Source organism: Mus musculus, chromosome 12 (assembly GCF_000001635.26).
Source record: "Mus musculus strain C57BL/6J chromosome 12, GRCm38.p6 C57BL/6J".
Lineage (NCBI taxonomy): Eukaryota > Metazoa > Chordata > Mammalia > Rodentia > Muridae > Mus > Mus musculus.
In genome coordinates, this window is record NC_000078.6 from 115,331,866 (window position 1) to 115,352,097 (window position 20,232).

A 20,232-nucleotide genomic window follows, 5' to 3' on the forward strand; every position below is an offset into this window, starting at 1 on the left:
ACAAGCACTTATGGCTCACAAGGCAGTTAACATTCAAACAGGGTCGCTCCTATCATCTTCCTAAAACAAACACATAGAAGAATGTTGTCCTGAAGCAGACACATGTGAAAGGATGTTTTGATATAGCAAACATGTGGAAGGATCTGTGAGGAAAGAGTATCAATATGACCCCACAGAAATGGGGAGACTAGCACTGAGCCTTGGTTTGGTTTGCTCAACTTCTCTACTCTTCATTAAAGTCATGCATGTATTGGTTTGCCATATACATCATTGGTGAGCTCAACTTGTGATAATGCCACCACTGACTCAAACTCACTTAAAAACTGCCCATGAGGTTTCTCTGACCTTGCATCAGACCTCTTGGGCAGCCCTGTGGTTTCTTCAGGATTGAAATACATCTGCTGGTTTGTGACTGGTGTGTACCTGCCTAGAGGTCTGCAGCTGTTGAGGAATATTTGGTGTTTGCTATGTGAATGAACTCCTGCCATAAGTTCACGCTCACTCCCAAAGTACTATTGCTGAACAGTCCACTTCCCCCATATCATAAAAACTTCTCTTTCACTATCTACTGAGTGGTGGGCTAGAAGAGAGTTTGTACCTTCAGTAAATGTAGGTTGCCAAAAATTTATGCCTACACAATGGAAAGGGGTTGATTCTCTTTAATAGTCATATTCAACATTTATATATGCAAGATATATGATCTATAACATACACACACACACACACACACACACATATTTGTTAGAGGGACTGGTGACTGAACTCTGGGCCTTATACATGATAGACAAATACTCTATGGATTGACATCTCTAAATTTGCTGGCCTCGGCTGTAGTGTTGAGTATCAAACCCAACACTTTTTATGACAACTATTTGCCACCATGGCAGTTAATCTTCTGTCACCATGTCTAAGCACCTGCTACACACAGTGTAAAGGAGAAAAGATTTCATTCCCCGTTTGAGATGGTTTGTTCATGTCCCCCTGACTTCACTGATTTGGGACCATGTGTGGTGAGGCAGAACAGAGTGGCAAAGACCATGTAGTAGAGGAAAGTAGTTTTCCTATCAGTGGATAGGAGACAGAAAGCAAGAAAAAGGTGCCAGGATGAAGGCATTTTATGCAAGGGCACTCTTCCAATGAACCACTTCCTACAACAAGGTATTGAATCATAGCCCTAATGATCCAGATGTCTCTTGAATCTCCCTCATATCTACAACTGTGCTTGATGAATCTTCTAGACAACTTCCAGTACAATCAAGCTGACACCCAAGATTAACATCACAACCACTGAGCAACATACATACATAGCTCTTAGCAACAAGTTTTCAAATAATTACGTGGTTTTCTAAAGGCTACCAGAGTAGCTTAGTATTTTTGTATTATAATGAATAAAATGAGTTAAAAATAGTCAATATGTTTTAATCTATTTATCTTTCTTTTTAGCTCATTTAACACAAATTGTCTCTTTTTGTTTTTGTTTTGTTTTTGTTTTTCAAGACAGGGTTTCTCAGTATAGCCCTGGCTGTCCTGGAACTCACTTTGTAGACCAGGCTGGCCTCAAACTCAGAAATCTGCCTGCCTCTGCCTCCCAAGTGCTGGGATTAAAGGCGTGCACCACCACCACCTGGCCACAAATTGCCTCATTTTTAAAGTCTCTGTGCAGCCCTGGTTGTCCTGGAACTTGCTCTGTAGATCAGAATGTCCTTGAACTCAGAATCTGTGGGACTGTGATAGGCAGCTTATTTTAGTTGAATGGGGCTTGCTCCTGTGACACAATAGAGAAATCTACAAGGGACAGAAAAGCAAGCCACGTTCCCAGAATCAGGTTCCTGTCCATAATTCTGTGACTATCAGTCATGTATACAATGTCCCAAGCTTCTGGCATTCTGGTTAGACTCCACCCCCACAGTTACTTGACTATAGCCAGGTAGGCTCTTCCCCACAGTTACCTGGCAACAGCAAGATCACCCAGCCCATTATTAAAGGCCTATTTGGCCCCTCCTTGCAATCTTTAAGTCCCCACCTTTCTTACTCCCTAGCTCTACTTCTCTCTTTCCCTTCTCCCCGCTCTACATGTGGCCATTGCCTGACTCTCTCTCTCTTTCTCCATGCCTTTCTACAATAAAGCTCTAAACCATACACTGTCTCAGCTCATCAAGGTCCGCCATGCTTGAAAAATGGGATAGGTTCTCTCTCTCTCTCTCTCTCTCTCTCTCTCTCTCTCTCTCTCTCTCTCTCTCTTTCTCTCTCATGATTTGACATAGTTTCACACACTGGAACTATGCTAGCAGATACATTTGCCCTGTTGTGCTCTTCTCCCATACATTGGGGAAATGAACATCCTGCTTAGTGCAGATGGTTTCAAATAAAAACATAAACAGTATACTGATCATCTCAGAAATCTTTCTCTTTATCAGATGTTTGATGCTCCTGCAAAAGCTTTGGTATTGGGCTTAAACATGGATTGTGGGGGTGCCCCACTGTCAGAGAAGGGAATTTTCTTTAAGAAACATTAAAAGCAGAATTTATCTAATGTTAAGATTAGAGTCTCATACCAAATGACTCAAGTGGTTTTTGTCTTCCTTCTACTTGTCAATTGACTCATCTTTAGTCAGTAGGAATGATAAGGTTTCAGCCCCCTTGCCTACACTTCTGTTTCCACTGTTCTATGTTATATCCATGCTGATAAGACATCAAAGGGTTTTCCATGTGGGGATGTAACTCAGAACAGGATGTATTAGCATATATGTGCATTCTGCGTTCAATTCCTGGCACCAAAGCTAAAGAGAGGTCTTCAGGGACTTGCCTTTTCAAACCTTATAAGACACCAACTACTCTTAAAAGGGACATGGAACAAAAAGCAGAAATACTCACTTTTATTCCATCAATAATATGAGGTTCAGCATTCTGAAGTTCTTCCTGTCAAGAAACCTGAACCCAAACTATGCCTCTGTGAAAACCAAAGTCCTTTGACCCGAAAGTAATTTTAACCAGGAGCATCACATTATCATGGACCCATTCACATAAAACTGCCAACTTTGTCATTTGCCAAAATTAGATTTCAAACAATACATGTCCGGGGCCCATACTACACACCATCCTGGCTGTATCTGAGCAAGTCTACAAGCAAACCTGCTCTGAGTCTCCTCAGTCCCAGGGCAGTTTGCTACTCCTCCAGGGTTTCTGACACTCTCAGGATGTGGTTGCAACACTGTGTCTTGCACAGTAATAGACCGCAGAGTCCTCAGATGTCAGGCTGCTGAGCTGCATGTAGGCTGTGCTGGAGGATGTGTCTACAGTCAATGTGGCCTTGCCCTTGAACTTTTGATTGTAGTTAGTATAACTATCAGAAGGATCAATCACTCCGATCCACTCAAGGCCTTGTCCAGGCCTCTGCTTTACCCAGTGCATCCAGTAGCTGGTGAAGGTGTAGCCAGAAGCCTTGCAGGACAACTTCACTGAAGTCCCAGGCCTCACCAGCTCAGCCCCAGGCTGCTGCAGTTGGACCTGGGAGTGGACACCTGTGGAGAGAAAGGCAGAGTGGATGTCATTGTCACTCAAGTGTATGGCCAGACATCGAGCCTGCTACTGTGAGCCCCTTACCTGTAGCTGTTGATACCAAGAGGACAATGATACAGCTCCATCCCATGGCGAGGTCCTGTGTGCTCAGTAACTGTAGAGAGAACAGTGATCTCATGTTTTTCTGTGTGTGGTATAGACAACCCTATATTTACCATGTAGACTCAGAGGATTTGCATATTCATGAGCAGGATACATATTAGATGAGAACCTACTCCTGCTGGAGAAGAAGGGACACCTGGGTCAGGAATCAGGATGCTGAGGCCCAAGTCATAGTCTTGTCTGTGGAAATTCATCCCATACCTCATCCCTGAACCTTGTGTTGAGCCAATGGATGTAACATTAGAGCCTGTGCACTAAAAAGATTTGCAACCTGAGACAGAGGCCCCACTTGTGACACAGTTGACAGATGGATTTACAGGTGGTTACAAGGATGACAATAGTGATGGGAAATTTCAAAAACAGCTAACTTATTAGAAATCACAGCCTCCTTTCAATACATACAATTAACATTTGCCTTTCCAATATCGAATACATTAGAAATATCACCCAAAAGACCAAAACTAAATATACTTCAGAAACTTTTATTATATTTTTTTGGTTTGGCAGATTTGCAGCAGTAAATTCAGTGCACGTGGTTATATTTCTATGTTAATAAGTAGTGAACCACTGCTGCTACCATGTAACATTGAACAAGTAAAGTAGGTTACGACTACCTTATGCTGTGTCTTTCATTTTTTCATATGGCAGCAGTCCTTGATTTATTTATGATGTTCTTAGCTAACTAATTCTATCACTTTACATGTAATTTGAATGTGATGCCAGTTCTTGCTTCTTAATAGTTGGGCTCTTTTTATGGTAAAATAAAAAATTTATTATATAGAAAAACAGAAACAAATAAATTCACTTTTAAACAATGAACAGGAATATTACTGTTGCTGCAGGTTACAGAAATTTGCGTTTCCTACAATTATTCATGGTAATGGATGAGAAGCACTTATCCTAGGAAGGATCTAGGTACTTAGCTGTCCTGCAACTATTCAGAAACTTTTATACATGAGTGATTATTGCAGCATTATCAGAAGAACTAAATTATATACATAAACTGTGTATAGATCAATAGAAGATTGCATCAAGAAGACATGAATATATATGATATAAATTTATATATATATCTTTGAAGTGTTTAACTTCAAAGAATCTTCACTGACTTTGTGCATGGAAACATTACATGTCAATCACAATACATACACATGTAAGTTAAGATGGAAAACAACAGAAGACACCGAGTCCCCTCTACACACACAGCATCTCTCTGCTGACCATTCTTGGCCCCATTTTGCCCCCTGCTGGTCCAGAACTCACCTGCAAGTAGATTTCTCATAAAGTTGCCCAGTCTGACTTGACTAGTAAGGTTACCCTGAAAAGAGTATGCTTACTTGGATCAGCCTCATGAAAAAAAATGGCAGATGACTGGTGTCTCAGTGTCTGAATTTAAGTTGTTTCTACATTATTCTCAGTTCTTCTTTCAAAGTAATTCTCTTTCCTAGTGGCAGTTGGATACAACTCTAGCAGTAACAATTTGTAATAAGTTCTAAACAAGAGAGATCAGGGTCTTTGTTGCCTTTATCAAGCTGTACCTTGGCCAGAGCAGCTGAGGGTAGCAGAACAATGATGAGTCTTTAGCTCTTATATATTGCCCCCATGTATCCATGTAGGGATTTCTGGAGTAGTCACATACAACAAAATGAGGAAGAACCACTGTGGTAATCACAGAAAAGTTAACAGCCCAAAAGAAATTCACATTAGCAAGGAAGTAGAAATCAAACAACTGTATTCTTCAACTCAATCTGTTTCTCAACCTGCACGTGCATCAATTTAATGGTTAAAGGTTAGAGAGGAAATCTCCATGATAGAGAAACTAATGGGCAGAGAATCTGTGTATTTATAAGTCTTTATCTCTACCACAATAACTTTCCAATCCAGGGTCCTCTTATCTCCACTTGGTTGATTTCTGCCCTAAGTTTGATTATTTCCTGCCCTCTAAGCCTCTTGGGTGAACTTGCTTCCTTTCATTCTAGAGCTTGTAGGTGTACTGTCAGGATGTTAGTGTATGCTCTCTCTAGTTTCTTTTTGGAAGTACTAGGGCTATGAGTTTTCCCATTAGGACTGCCTTCATTGTGTCTCATAATTTTGGGTATGTTGTGGCTTTACTTTCATTACTCTCAAAAAGTCTTTAATTTCTTTATTTCTTCCTTGACCAAGATATCATTGAGTTGAGTGTTGTTCAGTTTCCACGTGAATGTTGACTTTTGATTATTTATCTTGTTATTGAAGATCAGCCTTAGTCCTTGGTGATCTGATAGGATGCATGGGATAATTTCAATATTTTTGTATCAGTTGAGGCCTGTTTTGTGACCAATGATATGGTCAATTTTGGAGGAGGTACCTTGAGGTGCTGAGAAGAAGATATATCCTTTTGTTTTAGAATAAAATATTCTGTTGATATCTGTTAAATCCATTTGTTTCATAACTTTTTTTAGTGTCCATGTGACTCTGTTTAGTTTCTGTTTCCAGGATCTGTACATTGGGGAGAGTGGGGTGTTGAAGTCTCCCACTATTATTGTGTGAGGTGCAATGTGTGATTTGAGCATAACTAAAGTTTCTTTAATGAAAGTGGCTGCCCTTGCATTTGGAGCATAGATATTTAGAATTGAGGATCATCTTGGTAGATTTTAACTTTGATGAGTCTAAAGTGTCCCTCCTTGTCTTTTTTGATAACTTTGGGCTGGAAATTGATTTTATTTAATACTAGAATGGCTACTCCAGCTTGTTTATTTGTAACATTTGCTTGGAAAATTGTTTTCCAGCCTTTTACTCTGAGGTAGTGTCTGTCTTTTTCCCTGAGGTGGGTTTCCTGTAAGCCACAAAATGTTGGGTCCTGTTTGTGTAGCCAGTTTGTTAGTCTATGTCTTTTTGTTGGGGAATTTAGCCCATTGATGTTAAGAGAAATCAAGAAAAAGTAATTATTGCTTCCTGTCATTTTTGTTTTTAAAGTTGGGAATCTGTTCTTGTGGTTGTCTTCTTTTAGTTTTGTTAAAGGATTACTTTCTTACTTTTTCTAGGGTGTAGTTTCCATCTTTGTGTTGGTGTTTTACCTTTATTATCCTTTGAAAGGCTGGATTCGTGGAAAGATATTGTGTGAATTTGGTTTTACCATGGAATACTTTGGTTTCTACATCTATGGTAACTGAGAGTTTTGCTGGGTGTAGTAGTCTGGGCTGGCATTTGTGTTCTCTTAGTTTCTGTATAACATCTGCCCAGGATCTTCTGGTTTTCATAGTCTCTGGTGAGAAATCTGGTATAATTCTAATAGGACTGCCTTTATATGTTACTTGAACTTTTTCCCTTACTGCTTTTAATATTCTATCTTTATTTATTGCATTTGTTGTTCTGATTATTATGTGTTAGGAGGAAATTCTTTTCTAGTCCAGTCTATTTTCGAGTTCTGTAGGCTTCTTGTATGTTCATGGGTATATCTTTCTTTAAGTTAGGGAAGTTTTCTTCTTTAATTTTGTTGAAGATGTTTGCTGTCCCTTTAAGTTGAAAACCTTCATTCTCATCTACTCCTATTATCTAGAGGTTTGATCCTCTTGTTGTGTCCTGGATTTCCTGGAGGTTTTGAGTTAGGATCTTTTTGCATTTTGCATTTTCTTTGATAGTTGTGTCCATGTTCCCTATGGAATTTCTGTACCCGAGATTCTCTCTTCTATCTCTTGTATTCTGTTGCTGATGCGCACATCTATTGTTCCTGATTTCTTTCCTAGGATTTGTATCTCCAGAGTTGTCTCCTTTTGGGTTTTCTTTATTTTTTCTCCTTCCATTATTAGATCTTGGGTAGTTTTGTTCAATTCCATCACCTGTTTGGTTGGGGTTTCCTGCAATTCTTTAAGGGATTTTTTGTGTTTCTTCTACCTGTTTATCAGTGTTTGCCTGTAGTTTGTTAAGGACTTATAACTATTTAGCAGTGTTCTCCAGTATTTCCTTGAGGGATTTTTGTGTTTCCTCTTTAAGGGCTTCTACGTCTTTAGCACTGTTCTCCTGTATTTCTTTAAGTGAGTTATTAATGCCCTTCTTTAAATCTTCTACCACCATCATGATATATGATTTTAAATCCACGTCTTGCTTTTCGGTGTGCTGGGGTATCCAGGACTCGTTGTGTTGGGAGTACTGGGTTCTGAAGATGCCCAGTGTTCTTGGTTTCTGTTAGTAAGATTCTTATCTTTGCCTTTCACCATCTGTAAATCTCTGTTGTTAATGATCAAGCTGTCTCTAGTTGAAGCTTGATCCTCCTGTGATTCTGTTAGACTCCGTCAGCACTACTGGAAGTCCAACTCTCACCTGAGTTCCAGTGGTCAGAACACTCTCTACAGGCAAGCTCTCCTCTTGCAGGGCAGGTGTCCAGCAGTCTGGAGCTTTTATCCACCTCCTGAGTTCTGGGCTCAAAACCCTCCCTGTAGGCTGACTCTCCTCTAGCAAGGAATGTGCCCAGGGTCCGGGTCTCAGCTCTGCCTCCTGGCTGAGAATGAAGGCCTGAGGGGACCCTGACCAAGAAGCTCTGTTGCTTCTATCACCCACGTGCTCTCAGGTGATCAGGAGGTCCTGGGTGTGTAGGGGTCCTGTGGTTTGGAGATTCCTCTGGTGCCCTAGATGCCCTCAGCTGGGTTCATGCAGAAGATGGCAGGGCTGGCCCCAACCTGAATGGATCCCAGCCTCTGGTCTGGCAAGGTTCCGTTGTCTCTGTTCTTGCTTTCACAAGACCCTCTGCGATTCTTTGACACTGGTGTTGCTTTCCACTCACCTGTGTTCCTGAGGTGACCCCAAGGTTCTGCAGCATGGAGAGCACTCTGGATCCCTTAGCAGCCCCTGCTGGGCACAGAAGGAAGATGGTGGGAGTGGTTCCAACTAGAATGGACCCCAATCTCTGGTCTGGATGCCAGCCCTGGCTACATGATCTCCTGTCTGTGCTATAAAATTACTTTGTACTAGCTGGGTTTTATAATGCCATTCAGTACTATGAATGCTACTATGGGATAAAGGCAATGATGGTCTTACCCAGCTGTGAACTCTGATCTATAACACCAACCCAAATTATAATAGCAATGCGATATATAAGATGAGTTGGAAGGAGGAAGGGGAAGGGAGAAATGATTTAATACTAATTTTTTTCTTTGCTTCTTCTTTCCAAGACATGTTTTCTCTGTGGCCCTTTCTGTCGTGGAACTCACAGTGTAGACCAGGCTGGCCTCAAACTCAGATCAACCTGCCTTTGCCTCCTATGTATTGGGATTAAAGCAGTTGCCAGTGTCTATGCTGACACAGCCACCTCCACCACCACCACCACTAATAGAAAAAAAAAAATTAAAATCAGTATCACCCAACTAAGAATATCATGGAAATCTATGCTAATATTGTAGTGTACTCCATAGCTTTTCAATTATGGCTGAATAAATAAACATCAAAAAATCTTTCTCCAATCAGAGGCTAAATTTCTGAAAGGCCCTAAAGTTTAGCAATAACAGAGCCTCAGAAAACATAGTAACTAGAGATTAGGCAAAATAGTACCAAACATTCATGTTAAAACAAGACAGTAAACATCCTAGAAAACACTTCCAATCTTATGGTTTAGCATTTTCATATCCCTCATTGGCCCTCTATGGTAAAGGCTTGATTGCCAACCTGTGAGAGCTATTGGAGGTGGGAAGGTTTTAGGATATAGGGCATAGTTACTGGAAGGATGTTATAGCAATTGCAGGGAACTGCCCATGAAAGAACACTGGGGCCTCTGATTCTCACTCGTTCTCTTTTTTGAAGTAGAGAGCCTTCCTCCACCTTCTGACAAAAAAAAGATATACTATGCCAAGAAAACACAAACAAGCATGGATAAACCTGGACTGAAAGACTTTTTCTCATTTTCCACTCCACCTTCACTTTCTCTGTCCAATCATCAGCTCTCCTTTATTTTACAAATTAATGTGGGAAGAAGGGTTACAGGAAAACACTTGAGTGCTTAACCCATTCCTTGTCCACACCCCTTACAGGAGAATGGAATTAACCTCAAATATAATTAGCCCTAAGACTATCCACAACTTGGAGGCTTCCCCAGCATAAAGAGGAGAAAAGGGTGGCCAGCAGAGGAGACAGGAGTCAGGGATGTGAGGGAGGGAGCCAGGAACTATGGTCAGGGAATCTATCAACTGACTTGCTAGGAATCAGGCTACTTCTATGGCTTTGACTAATAATCAGGCCATTGCTGCTGTGTGGACTTATTAAAAATCAACTTCTTAATTCATATAAGCTTCATAGAACAAGGACAGACTGACTAACCCTGATTATCCAAGTGGTTCAGAATATATGTATGACTTATCATTACAAGTCCAAGGGTAAAAGTTGAAGCAGAATTAGAAAATACAAACAGAACAGATTGTTCTTAATGATATTAGTCCTATAACTCAAATTGACACCTCCAAATCTAACACATTTGTTATATGGTAGCCTGGATTTGGGCTGCCAATTTTTGTTGTTTGAAAGCACTCCAGACAAACAAAAATATCTGAACCAGTCTTTCTATGAATAGCAAATACTAGTACTGAATTTCTTTCACTTTTTGTTTCACCATCTACACTGTTAAGTAGGAAAAGTTTATTTTAGTTTATCTTATTCACTGAGATCTATTCTTCCAAGGGTGAACCATGCAAGAACCCCTAGATTTAAAGTACATTTTCAAAGAACTCTCAGCCTATAATAAAATGACACTTTGAATCTGTAATCTATTATCTGGCCATTCTGAGATTGTCAATTGTCTTTGTTTGCCCTGCACCAATTATATTGTTTGAGTTAGCTAGGGGGCAGATACCCTAAGAAGTTTCCTGAAGCAATGGCCTCATATAACTATGTGTTTATCTCTGCATTGCCAATAGCCATCTAGGAGAAGCAAAAAATTAGCAGGTGATTTTCCTCATATGATTCCCCCAGGGACTGTAAAGCATGATCGCCTTGCTTCTTTCGTCAAAGCCAGGGAGATTATATTTGAGGAAAGATTACTGCTATTACTAGGTTTTCCTGTTAATATTGAATATTTATTTAATCACTTGTTATTTGCTCACACTTTTCAGGAGATTTCAGAAGAACAATGAAGATGTGCTGTCTCGAAGTGATGCTGTATACACAAAGAGATGATTTCTTATTTTTAATGATGATCCTATCAGAATTCCTATTATAATATAAATAATTATTAATATATTTTCTAATAGGACTGCTATTCAATCCTTTTTGGTGTAAGAATTGCAATGAGAACTCTGTCACATACTCAAAATGTCATTAGTAAATTACTTTTGAGATAGAAAGCAGACATTTACAATTTATATTCCAACCGGTTATTAAACCATCAAGAAAGGAACTAACAATTTTCGTAGGTGAAAGAACAGAAAATAAAATATGATTGGGTTAATCTAGAAAAAATTTACTGATAACTTAGTTATGGTCCTTATCTCTCAAACAACCTGTAGAGCTAGGAAGAGGTAATGAATGTTTAGCCAGATAATTACTACTAAAAGATATGCACATAAACATCTTTTTTTGTAAACGTCTTATTAAATTTATGATTTAAATTATGTTTGAACTTCTTATATTAGTTCCTTGGCCATCAAATCAGGGTCAGTGGTGAGTTCCATCAAGACAGGAAATGGCCGCTTCAGGATCCATATCCCCACTTCTAGGTGTCTCAGCTAGATTCACCCCCATAGACGCTCTGTGTCCTCTCCTTATTCCAGGTGTCTAGCACGTCATAGAGATTGCCCAGTTCATTGATTTCTCTTCTCTCTCCACTGCATGCTACATATGATCTTCCCCCAACTCTGCTTCCCTTCCCCTCCTCCTCTACTTCCCTCAATCCTTCCAACTCCAATATCATTTTTTACCCTTCTGAGGATGATTCAGCAATGCTCCCTTGGGTCTTCCTTCTGATTTGGCTTATTTGGATCCTTTGATTTCATGTTACCCTGTTATTTACAGCTAAGATCCACTGATAAGTGAATATATACAACACATTTACTTTGAAATCTGGGTTAATTTACAAAGTAATTATTTTCAAGTTCTGTCTATGTGCCACTGAAATTCATAATGTTCTTGTATTTAATGGCTGAGTAGTATTTCATTGTATAGATAAACCACATTTTTTTATCCATTCTTCCACTGAAAGACATCAAGGGCCAGGTGTGGTGGCGCTCACCTTTAATCCCAGCACTTGGCAAGCAGAGGCAGGCGGATCTCTGAGAACCAGGCCAGCCTAGTATACAGAGTGAGATCCAGGACAGCCAGGGCTACACAGAGAAACCCTGACTTGTAAAACAAAACAAAACAAAACAAAACAAAACAAAACAAAAAACCAAAAAACAAAAAACACACAAATAAAAGACATCTAGGTTGTGAGGTTGTGCCGACTTTCTGTCTCCTATGAATAAAGGTGTTATGAACATAGCTGAGAAAGTGTCCTTTTCAGATTATGGAGGATCATTTGGGTAAATGTCCAGGAGTGATATAGTTGGCTCTTAAGGAAGAAGTATTGAAAACAAGCATTCAGGTCACTTAAAGCATAACATTATAAGAGAAGTTTTTGTTCAGTCAGAACTTATTTATGTGATGTTAATGATATTATAATTTATCCAAAACTACTCAATCAAAGAGGAATTCTCTTGGAACCCTGATATATTTTTATCACTGTGCATTTTAACAGTATTATGCTTTTATTGTTTTACTAAAGAAGAAACATTCAAACAGAGATGGTCACTACTCAAGAGATCGTGAACAGACATTGTGTTATAGGGGATAAACATTATTAACATCACTTTATTTGGTTATAATTTTCAAATTTTGACCAAGACCATATAGTACAGTGAATAGGAACAGATAAAGGGACACTCAGCGTGAATATTTCTGAGCAATAGTCTCCAGGCTAATCTCTGTCATTTCAGCTTCCTGCTCCTTGGGAGTTTATGGTACACTCAGGTTGTGGTTGAAACACTATGCACTTGTCTAGCACAGTAATAGTCATCAGAGGCTTCAGATGTCATGCTGCTGAGCTGCATGTAGGCTGTGCTGGCTGAATTGTCTATAGTCAATGTGGCCTTGCCTTTGAACTTCTTGGCATAGCTAGTAAGACCATTTCCAGGATAAATATATCAAATCCACTCTAGGCTATCTCCATGACTCTGCTTTAATCAATGCATATAGTAGTTAGTGAATGTGTAGCCAGAAGCCTTGCAGAACATCTTCACTGAGGCACCAGTCCGCCCCACCTCAGATCCAGACTGAGGAAGCTGGACCTGGGAGTAGATACCTGTGGAGATAAAGGCAGAGTGGTTGGCATTGTCATCTCACTCTCTTTATTTCACAGAAGGAACTGGGGAATCACATACCTGTAGATGCTGCCCATAGAAAGAGGATACAGCTCCATTCCATGGTGAGGGTCAGAGTGTTCAGTAACTGTGGAGAAGGAACTGATTATATGTTGTGTTGGCTGTGGATATCTCTTTATGAGACAACCATAAATTTGTGTAATTTGCATATTTATAAACCATGAACTTGTTAGATAAGAATCTAGTCCAGGTAGAAAAGAAGGAGACAGAGAACACTTGGGTCAGACAGCAGGGTGCTAAGATCCATGTCCTAATCTTCTCTGAAGAAATGCATCCCTTGCTCCTTCCCTGAGCCCTCTGCAGATGTGTGCATGTCATGTGACATCAGGACCTAAGCTCTCAAAGGATTTCTGACCTGACCTGAGATTGTTCCACTTTGGGACAAAGCTATCAGATGAATTTATAGGAGGAGTTTTTGATACATTTAGTAACTGGAAATTTCAAAACTTACTAAGTTATGGGAATTTGCAGCATCTTTGATAGACATAAAATGAATATTTGCCTATACATACAGTTTGCATAAAAAAACAACTTACCAAAATGAAATATTAGCAAATCAAATTTTGTTGCATGACTATCTATAATAACTAAGTTATGGAAAAATGCATAGCTGTCTGCAGGTGATTGTATAAGAAAAGTATGATTATATATGCATCACAACAGAAATATTCTATTTGAGAGAATAAGAAAGTTATATCACATGTGGGAAAATCAATGCAACTGTAGATAAGTGTATTAGTGGAGACCTACAGCCTTGAGGATAAAAGCATCTTAGTGCAGTGTGTAATGATGGATGCAGACATTCCTTACTGGTCAAAGTTTTGAGAAATATTGAAAGAGCACTCAGTCACAGCTGAGTCCTCTTTATCAACTTCCCCACAAATAAGAGATTGGAAAGAAAATAAGATACTGAATGTGGGATCAATAGACATGAGATCCTATCTTGGAAAGTGACATGACCATTCCACACATGAACTATTAGCAGCTACACTTACTACCACAAAACCTGAATAAATTAAGCCAATCAACGTTAAAGGATGAGAATATGTGAGATAGCTAAGTGATTGCTTGGATCCACATAGTAGAATGTGAGTGGTGGATAACATAAATGTTCCACTAAGATTAACACATCCACCTTGGAGCCTGTGACTTCTGCTTTCCTTACTGAACAAAGTGTAACTATATTTTTAAAATACTACAACACAATGGTAAGTGACTATTGAGGTAAAACGCCAAGCTTTTGGTATATTGTCATTTGAGAACTGATGAGCAACATATAATCCCTTGTCTTTTGAGGGTTTCTAGATGACCCTTATGTACTAGAGAACGTCACACATATGTGTAAGTACATAGCAATGATTGAACTTCCTATACTGTTAGGTAATTAAATAAACGTGCTCAGGAAGTTGGGAAAGAGGTATACTGGAAGATGCCAGTGGAAAGCAGAGGGACATAGTCGGGTACACATGATCATGATATATTTCCAACACTAATAAAATTTTCAAAGAATAAGAAACTCATTCTGAAAATAGAACAACAATCTTTACATATGGTTAGAATTTTCATGTACACGAATATGTAACACGGTGCATATTTCTCCTATAATTTATACTCTTTCATTTCTTGATTGCCTTATTTTTCTTTATTATGCTGAACACTTTTTATACACTATAATGTAATGACATGCATAATTGTATGTAACAATGCAATATCTAAGAGGTACTAATGAAATATTCATCTAATGATTGTGTAACTCCATTAATACAGTTAGAATATTGGAAAATAGATATCATTAACACATCTATGACAGAGGACTCTAATACTTTTCATCACTTTGAGTAGTCATGAATGTCTGCATCAGTCATTACACATTGCACACAGGAGCTTCTTTATCAAGGCTGAGAATAGCACTAATCTATTATATGAACATTTATAAGGCTATTGGACATCTTGAAATTCACCAATACCACTAGGAACCTCTGTAGACACTAGCCATAAGATTTTTACCATGTTTAATTGAAGGACATTGTTCCTACACAATAGACCACAAGTCCAATCAGAAAACAGCTAGTCACTGCTTCACAGTTATTCACTAATCGGGACATCTTACCTGAAGGCTGAGATTGTAGACTGCAAGGTTACACACAGTATAACATCACTGATGTCTTTGAAGTTTTTCTAAACGGCATGACATTGTTGTCCATACACACACAAACACACACAAAATAATAATAATAATAATAATAATAATAATAATAATAATAATAATAATAATAATAAGGCAGCAGGTAGGCTATCCAGGTCAGTTGAAGTTTGGTTTCTCTATGCCCTGTACCACAGTCCTTAGCTAATAGTATAATGTAGAATAACATTGTTGAAGATGAAAAACACAAGAAACACAGCACATTCTGGCAAGGAAAACAGTCCTCAGTTGCTGGCAGAAGTGAAAACTTGTACAACCAATCTGGAAATCAGTCTTGGGATTTCTATGAAAATCAGGAATAGTTCTACTCAGCTGTAACACTCTTGGACATATACCCCACAACTCTCCATCATACACTAAGAAGTGTATTCTACTATGCTTATTGCAGCTCTATTTGTAATAACCAGAATCTGAAAAAAACTAAGTCACCCCTCATTCAGAGAATAGGTACAGAAAATGTGGTTCATTTACACAATGGAATACTAGGTCATACCTGGTAAATACGTTTTTGTATTTTTAATATTTATTTATTATTATACCTAAGTACACTGTAGCTGTCTTTAGACACACCAGAAGAGTGAATTAGATCTCATTGCAGATGGTTATGAGGCAATATCGTTGCTGGGATTTGAACTCAGTGCCTTTGAATGAGTAGTCAATGCTCTTAACTGCTGAGCCATCTCTCCACCACAGCTATTAAAAGAAAGGGTATAGTGAATTTTGCAAACAAATGTATGGAACTATTGAATATCATCTTTGCATCCAATGCTCCTGCTCTCTAGGTTTTCCATCTACAAGATTCCATCAGTTTGTGTTTACTCTATTGTTTCTAATTCCATTTTTAAATCTTAAACCATTTTAATTATTATCTTCAACTGCTTATTTGTATTTTCCTGTATTTCTTAAGGGATTTATTCGTTTCCTATTTAAAGGTCTCCATCATCCTTATAAGATTGGAATTTAGGTCATTTTCTTGTATTTTGATTGTGTTAGGATATCCAGGGCATGCTGTAGTTGGTTAGGTATACTTTGGAGGTGTCATGTTGCCCTCAATCTTGTTGGTGCTCTTTCAAGTATCCTTAGCAATATAGACTGCATTGGTCCTGGATCTTCTTGTTGTAGTCAGTATTGAGAGGAAGATGTACATCAATAGGCATGGTATGATAGGCCTCTGATGGATATCTTTGGTCTGTGTGGTTCCTGACCTACAGTTCTGTATGATTCAGGAACATCAGATCCAATTAACATAGGCAGAGAAGTGGCAGGAGATTGGATGTCCCTTTGTATGGGAGTGACCTTAGCTGTGACACACTATTTTGGGGATATGGAATCTGAAGAAACTAACTCCTATATCCAGAAACAACCCTAGTGGAGCAATAGAAATTCCAACCCACCTACAAAACTTTCAACCCAAAACTTTTCCTGTCTACAAGAAATGCAGGGACAAAGATAGAGCACAGCCTGTGGAAATGGCCTGTCTCCTGGCCAAACTTGAGACTAATCCATTGTCAAACACCAATCCCTGACACTATTAATGATTTCCTTTTATGCTTTCAGATAGGTGATTCTCATAGCTATCCTCAGAGGCTCCACCCAGCAACTGTCTGAAACAGATGGAAGAGACCCATAGCCAAACATTGGATGGAACTATGAGAGTCTTGTGGAGGAGTTGGAAGAAGAATTGAGGGATCTGGAAGAGATAGAGTCTCCCAAGGAATATCAACAGAGCTAAGTAACACAGATGCATGCTGGAACTCAGAGACTAAATCACCAAGAAAAGCACATACATGGACTTGAACTAGGACCCCTGAACATCTGAAGCAGATGTGCAGCTAAGTCTTCCTGGGACTCTCCCAAAAACTAGAGTGGGGGCTGTCCCTAAAACTGTTGCCTTCCTGTGGATCCTGTTCCCCTAACTTATCTGCCTTGTCTGGCTGCAGTGGGAAAAATGTGCCTAATACTGAAGACTATTTTATTTATTTATTTATTTATTTATTTATTTATTTATTTATTTATTTATTTATTTATTTATTTATTGTATTTTTAATTATGTATTTTCTTAATTTACATTTCAAATTCTACCCAAATGTCTCCCAGACCCTCCCCCCAACTCCTCTACCCACCCACTCCCACTTCTTGGCCTTCCCCCATACTGAGGCATATAAATTTACAAGACCAAGGGGCCTCTCTTCCCAATGAAGGCCAACTAGGCCATCTTCTGATACATATGCAGCTAGAGACATGAGCTCCGAGGGTACTGGTTAGTTCATATTGTTGTTCAACCTATAGGGTTGCAGACACCTTTAGCTCCTTGGGTACTATCTCTAGGTCCTCAATTGGGGCCTGTATTAGTCAGGGTTCTCTAGAGTCACAGAACTTATGGATAGTCTCTAGATAGTAAAGGAATTTATTGATTACTTACAGTCGGCAGCCCAATTCCCAACAATTGTTCAGTCGCAGCTGTGAATGGAAGTCCAAGGATCTAGCAGTTACTCAGTCTCACGCAGCAAGCAGGCGAAGGAGCAAGAGCAAGAGCTAGACTCCCTTCTTCCAATGTCCTTATATTGTCTCCAGCAGAAGGTGTAGCCCAGATTAAAGGTGTGTTCCGCCACACCTTTAATCCCAGATAAAAGGCGTAGCCCAGATTAAAGGTGTGTTCCTTAAACTCGGAGATTCAATCTTCTGGAATCCATAGCCTCTGTGGCTCAAGATCTTCAAACCAAGATCCAGATAAGGATCTCCAAGCCTCCAGATAAGGGTCACTGGTGAGCCTTCCAATTCCGGATTGTAGTTCATTCCAAATATTGTCAAGTTGACAACCAGGAATAGCCACTACAGGGCCCCTGTGTTCCATCCAATAGCTGACTGTGAGCATCCACTTCTGTGTTTGCCAGGCCCTGGCATAGCCTCAGAAGAGACAACTATATCAGGGTCCTTTCAGCAAAATCTTGCTGGTGTATGCAATGATGTCAGCATTTGGAGGCTGATCATGGGATGGATCCCTAGGTATGGCAGTCTCTAGATGGTCCATCCTTTTATCTCAGCTCCAAATTTCGTCTCTGTAACTCCTTCCATGGGTGTTTTGTTCCCAATTATAAGAAGGGGCAAAGTGTCCACACTTTGGTCTTCTTTCTTCTTGAGTTTCATGTGTTTTGCAAATTGTATCTTGTATCTTGGGTATTTTAAGTTTCTGGGCTAATATCCACTTATCAATGAGTACATATCATGCGAGTTCTTTTGTGACTGGGTTACCTCACTCAGGATGATGACCTCCAGGTCCATCCATTTGCAGAGTCATTTCATAAAGTCATTCTTTTTAATAGCTGAGTAGTACTAAATTGTCCAAATGTAACACATTATCTGTATCCATTCCTCTGTTGAGAGACATCTGGCTTCTTTCCAGATTCTGGCTATTATCAATAAGGCTGCTCTGAACATAGTGGAGCATGTGTCCATTTTACCAGTTGGAACATATTCTGGATATATGCTCAGGAGAGGAATTGTGGGATCCTCTGGTAGTACTATGTCCAATTTTTTTGAGGAAATGTGGGACTGATTTACAGAGTAGTTGTACAAGCTTACAATCCCACCAACAATGGAGGAGTGTTCCTCTTTCTCCACATCCTGGACAGTATCTGCTGTCATCTGAATTTTTTATCTTAACCATTATGACAGGTGTGAGGTGGAATCTCAGGGTTGATTTGAATTGCACTTCCCTGATGATTAAGGATGCAGAACATTTTTTTCAGGTGCTTCTAAGCTATTTGGTATTCCTCGGGTGAAAATTCTTTGTTTAGCTCCAAGCCCCATATTTTAATGGAGTTATTTGAGGTTCTGGAGTCCACCTTTTTGAGTTATTCATATATTTCAGATATTAGACCCTATCTGATTTAGGATTGGTAAAGATCCTTTCCCAATCTGTTGGTGGCCTTTTTGTCTTATTAACTGTGTCTTTTGCCTTACAGAAGTTTTGTAATTTTATGAGGTTCCATTTGTCTATTCTCGATCTTACAGCTCAAGTCATTGGTGTTCTATTCAGGAATTTTTCCCCTTTGCCCATTTCTTCGAGGCTTTTCCCCACTTTCTCCTCTATAAGTTTCACTGTCTCTGGTTTTATGTGGAGTTCCTTGATCCACTTAGTTTTGACCTTAATGAAAGTAGAGAGGAATGGATCAATTTGCATTCTTCTACATGATAACTGCCAATTGTGCCATCACCATTTGTTGAAAATGCTGCCTCCCCCCCACACACACACCACTGGATGGTTTTAGCTCCCTTGTCAAAGATAAAGTGACCATAGGTACTTGGGTTCATTTCTGGGTCTTCAATTCTATTCCATTGGTCTATTTGTCTGTTGCTATACCAGTACCATGCAGTTTTTATCACAATTGCTCTGTAATACAGCTTTAGATCAGGCATGGTCATTCTACCAGAGGTTCCTTTATCTTTGAGAAGAGTTTTTGCTATCCTAGGGTTTTTGTTATTACAGATGAATTTGCAGATTGCCCTTTCTATTTCGTTGAAGAATTGAGTTGGAATTTTGATGGGGATTGCATTGAATCTGTAGATTGCTTTTGGCAAGATAGCCATTTTTACTATATTGATCCTGCCAATCCATGAGCATGGGAGATCTTTCCATCTCCTGATATCTTCTTTAATTTCTTTTTTTAGAGACTTGAAGTTCTTATCATACAAATGTTTCACTTCATTAGTTAGAGTCACACCAAGGTATTTTATATTAATTGTGACTTATGGGAATGGTGTTGTTTCCCTAATTTCATTCTCTCCTGATTATCCTTTGTGTAGAGAAATGCCATTAACTTGTTTAATTTAATTTTATATCCAGCTACTTCACTGAAGCTGTTTTTCAGGTTTAGGAGTTCTCTGGTGGAATTTTTAGGGTCACTTATATATACTATCATATCATCTGAAAAAAGTGATATTTTGACCTCTTCCTTTCCAATTTGCATCTCC

The 20,232-nt window shown here is 39.2% G+C and overlaps 1 pseudogene, 1 gene segment (V, D, J or C) and 1 further gene; all 3 read right to left on the bottom strand.

Moving 5' to 3' along the window:
• The window catches only part of Igh (immunoglobulin heavy chain complex), a 2,751,187-nt gene that overhangs the window by 2,073,098 nt on the left and 657,857 nt on the right, over positions 1 to 20,232 (bottom strand).
• On the bottom strand, positions 3,192 to 3,648 carry Ighv1-59 (immunoglobulin heavy variable V1-59). The segment is given in 1 exon segment: positions 3,192 to 3,648. A coding segment is annotated over 1 exon segment (457 nt).
• Positions 12,672 to 12,965, bottom strand: Ighv1-60 (immunoglobulin heavy variable V1-60; annotated as a pseudogene). The gene is given in 1 exon segment: positions 12,672 to 12,965. A coding segment is annotated over 1 exon segment (294 nt).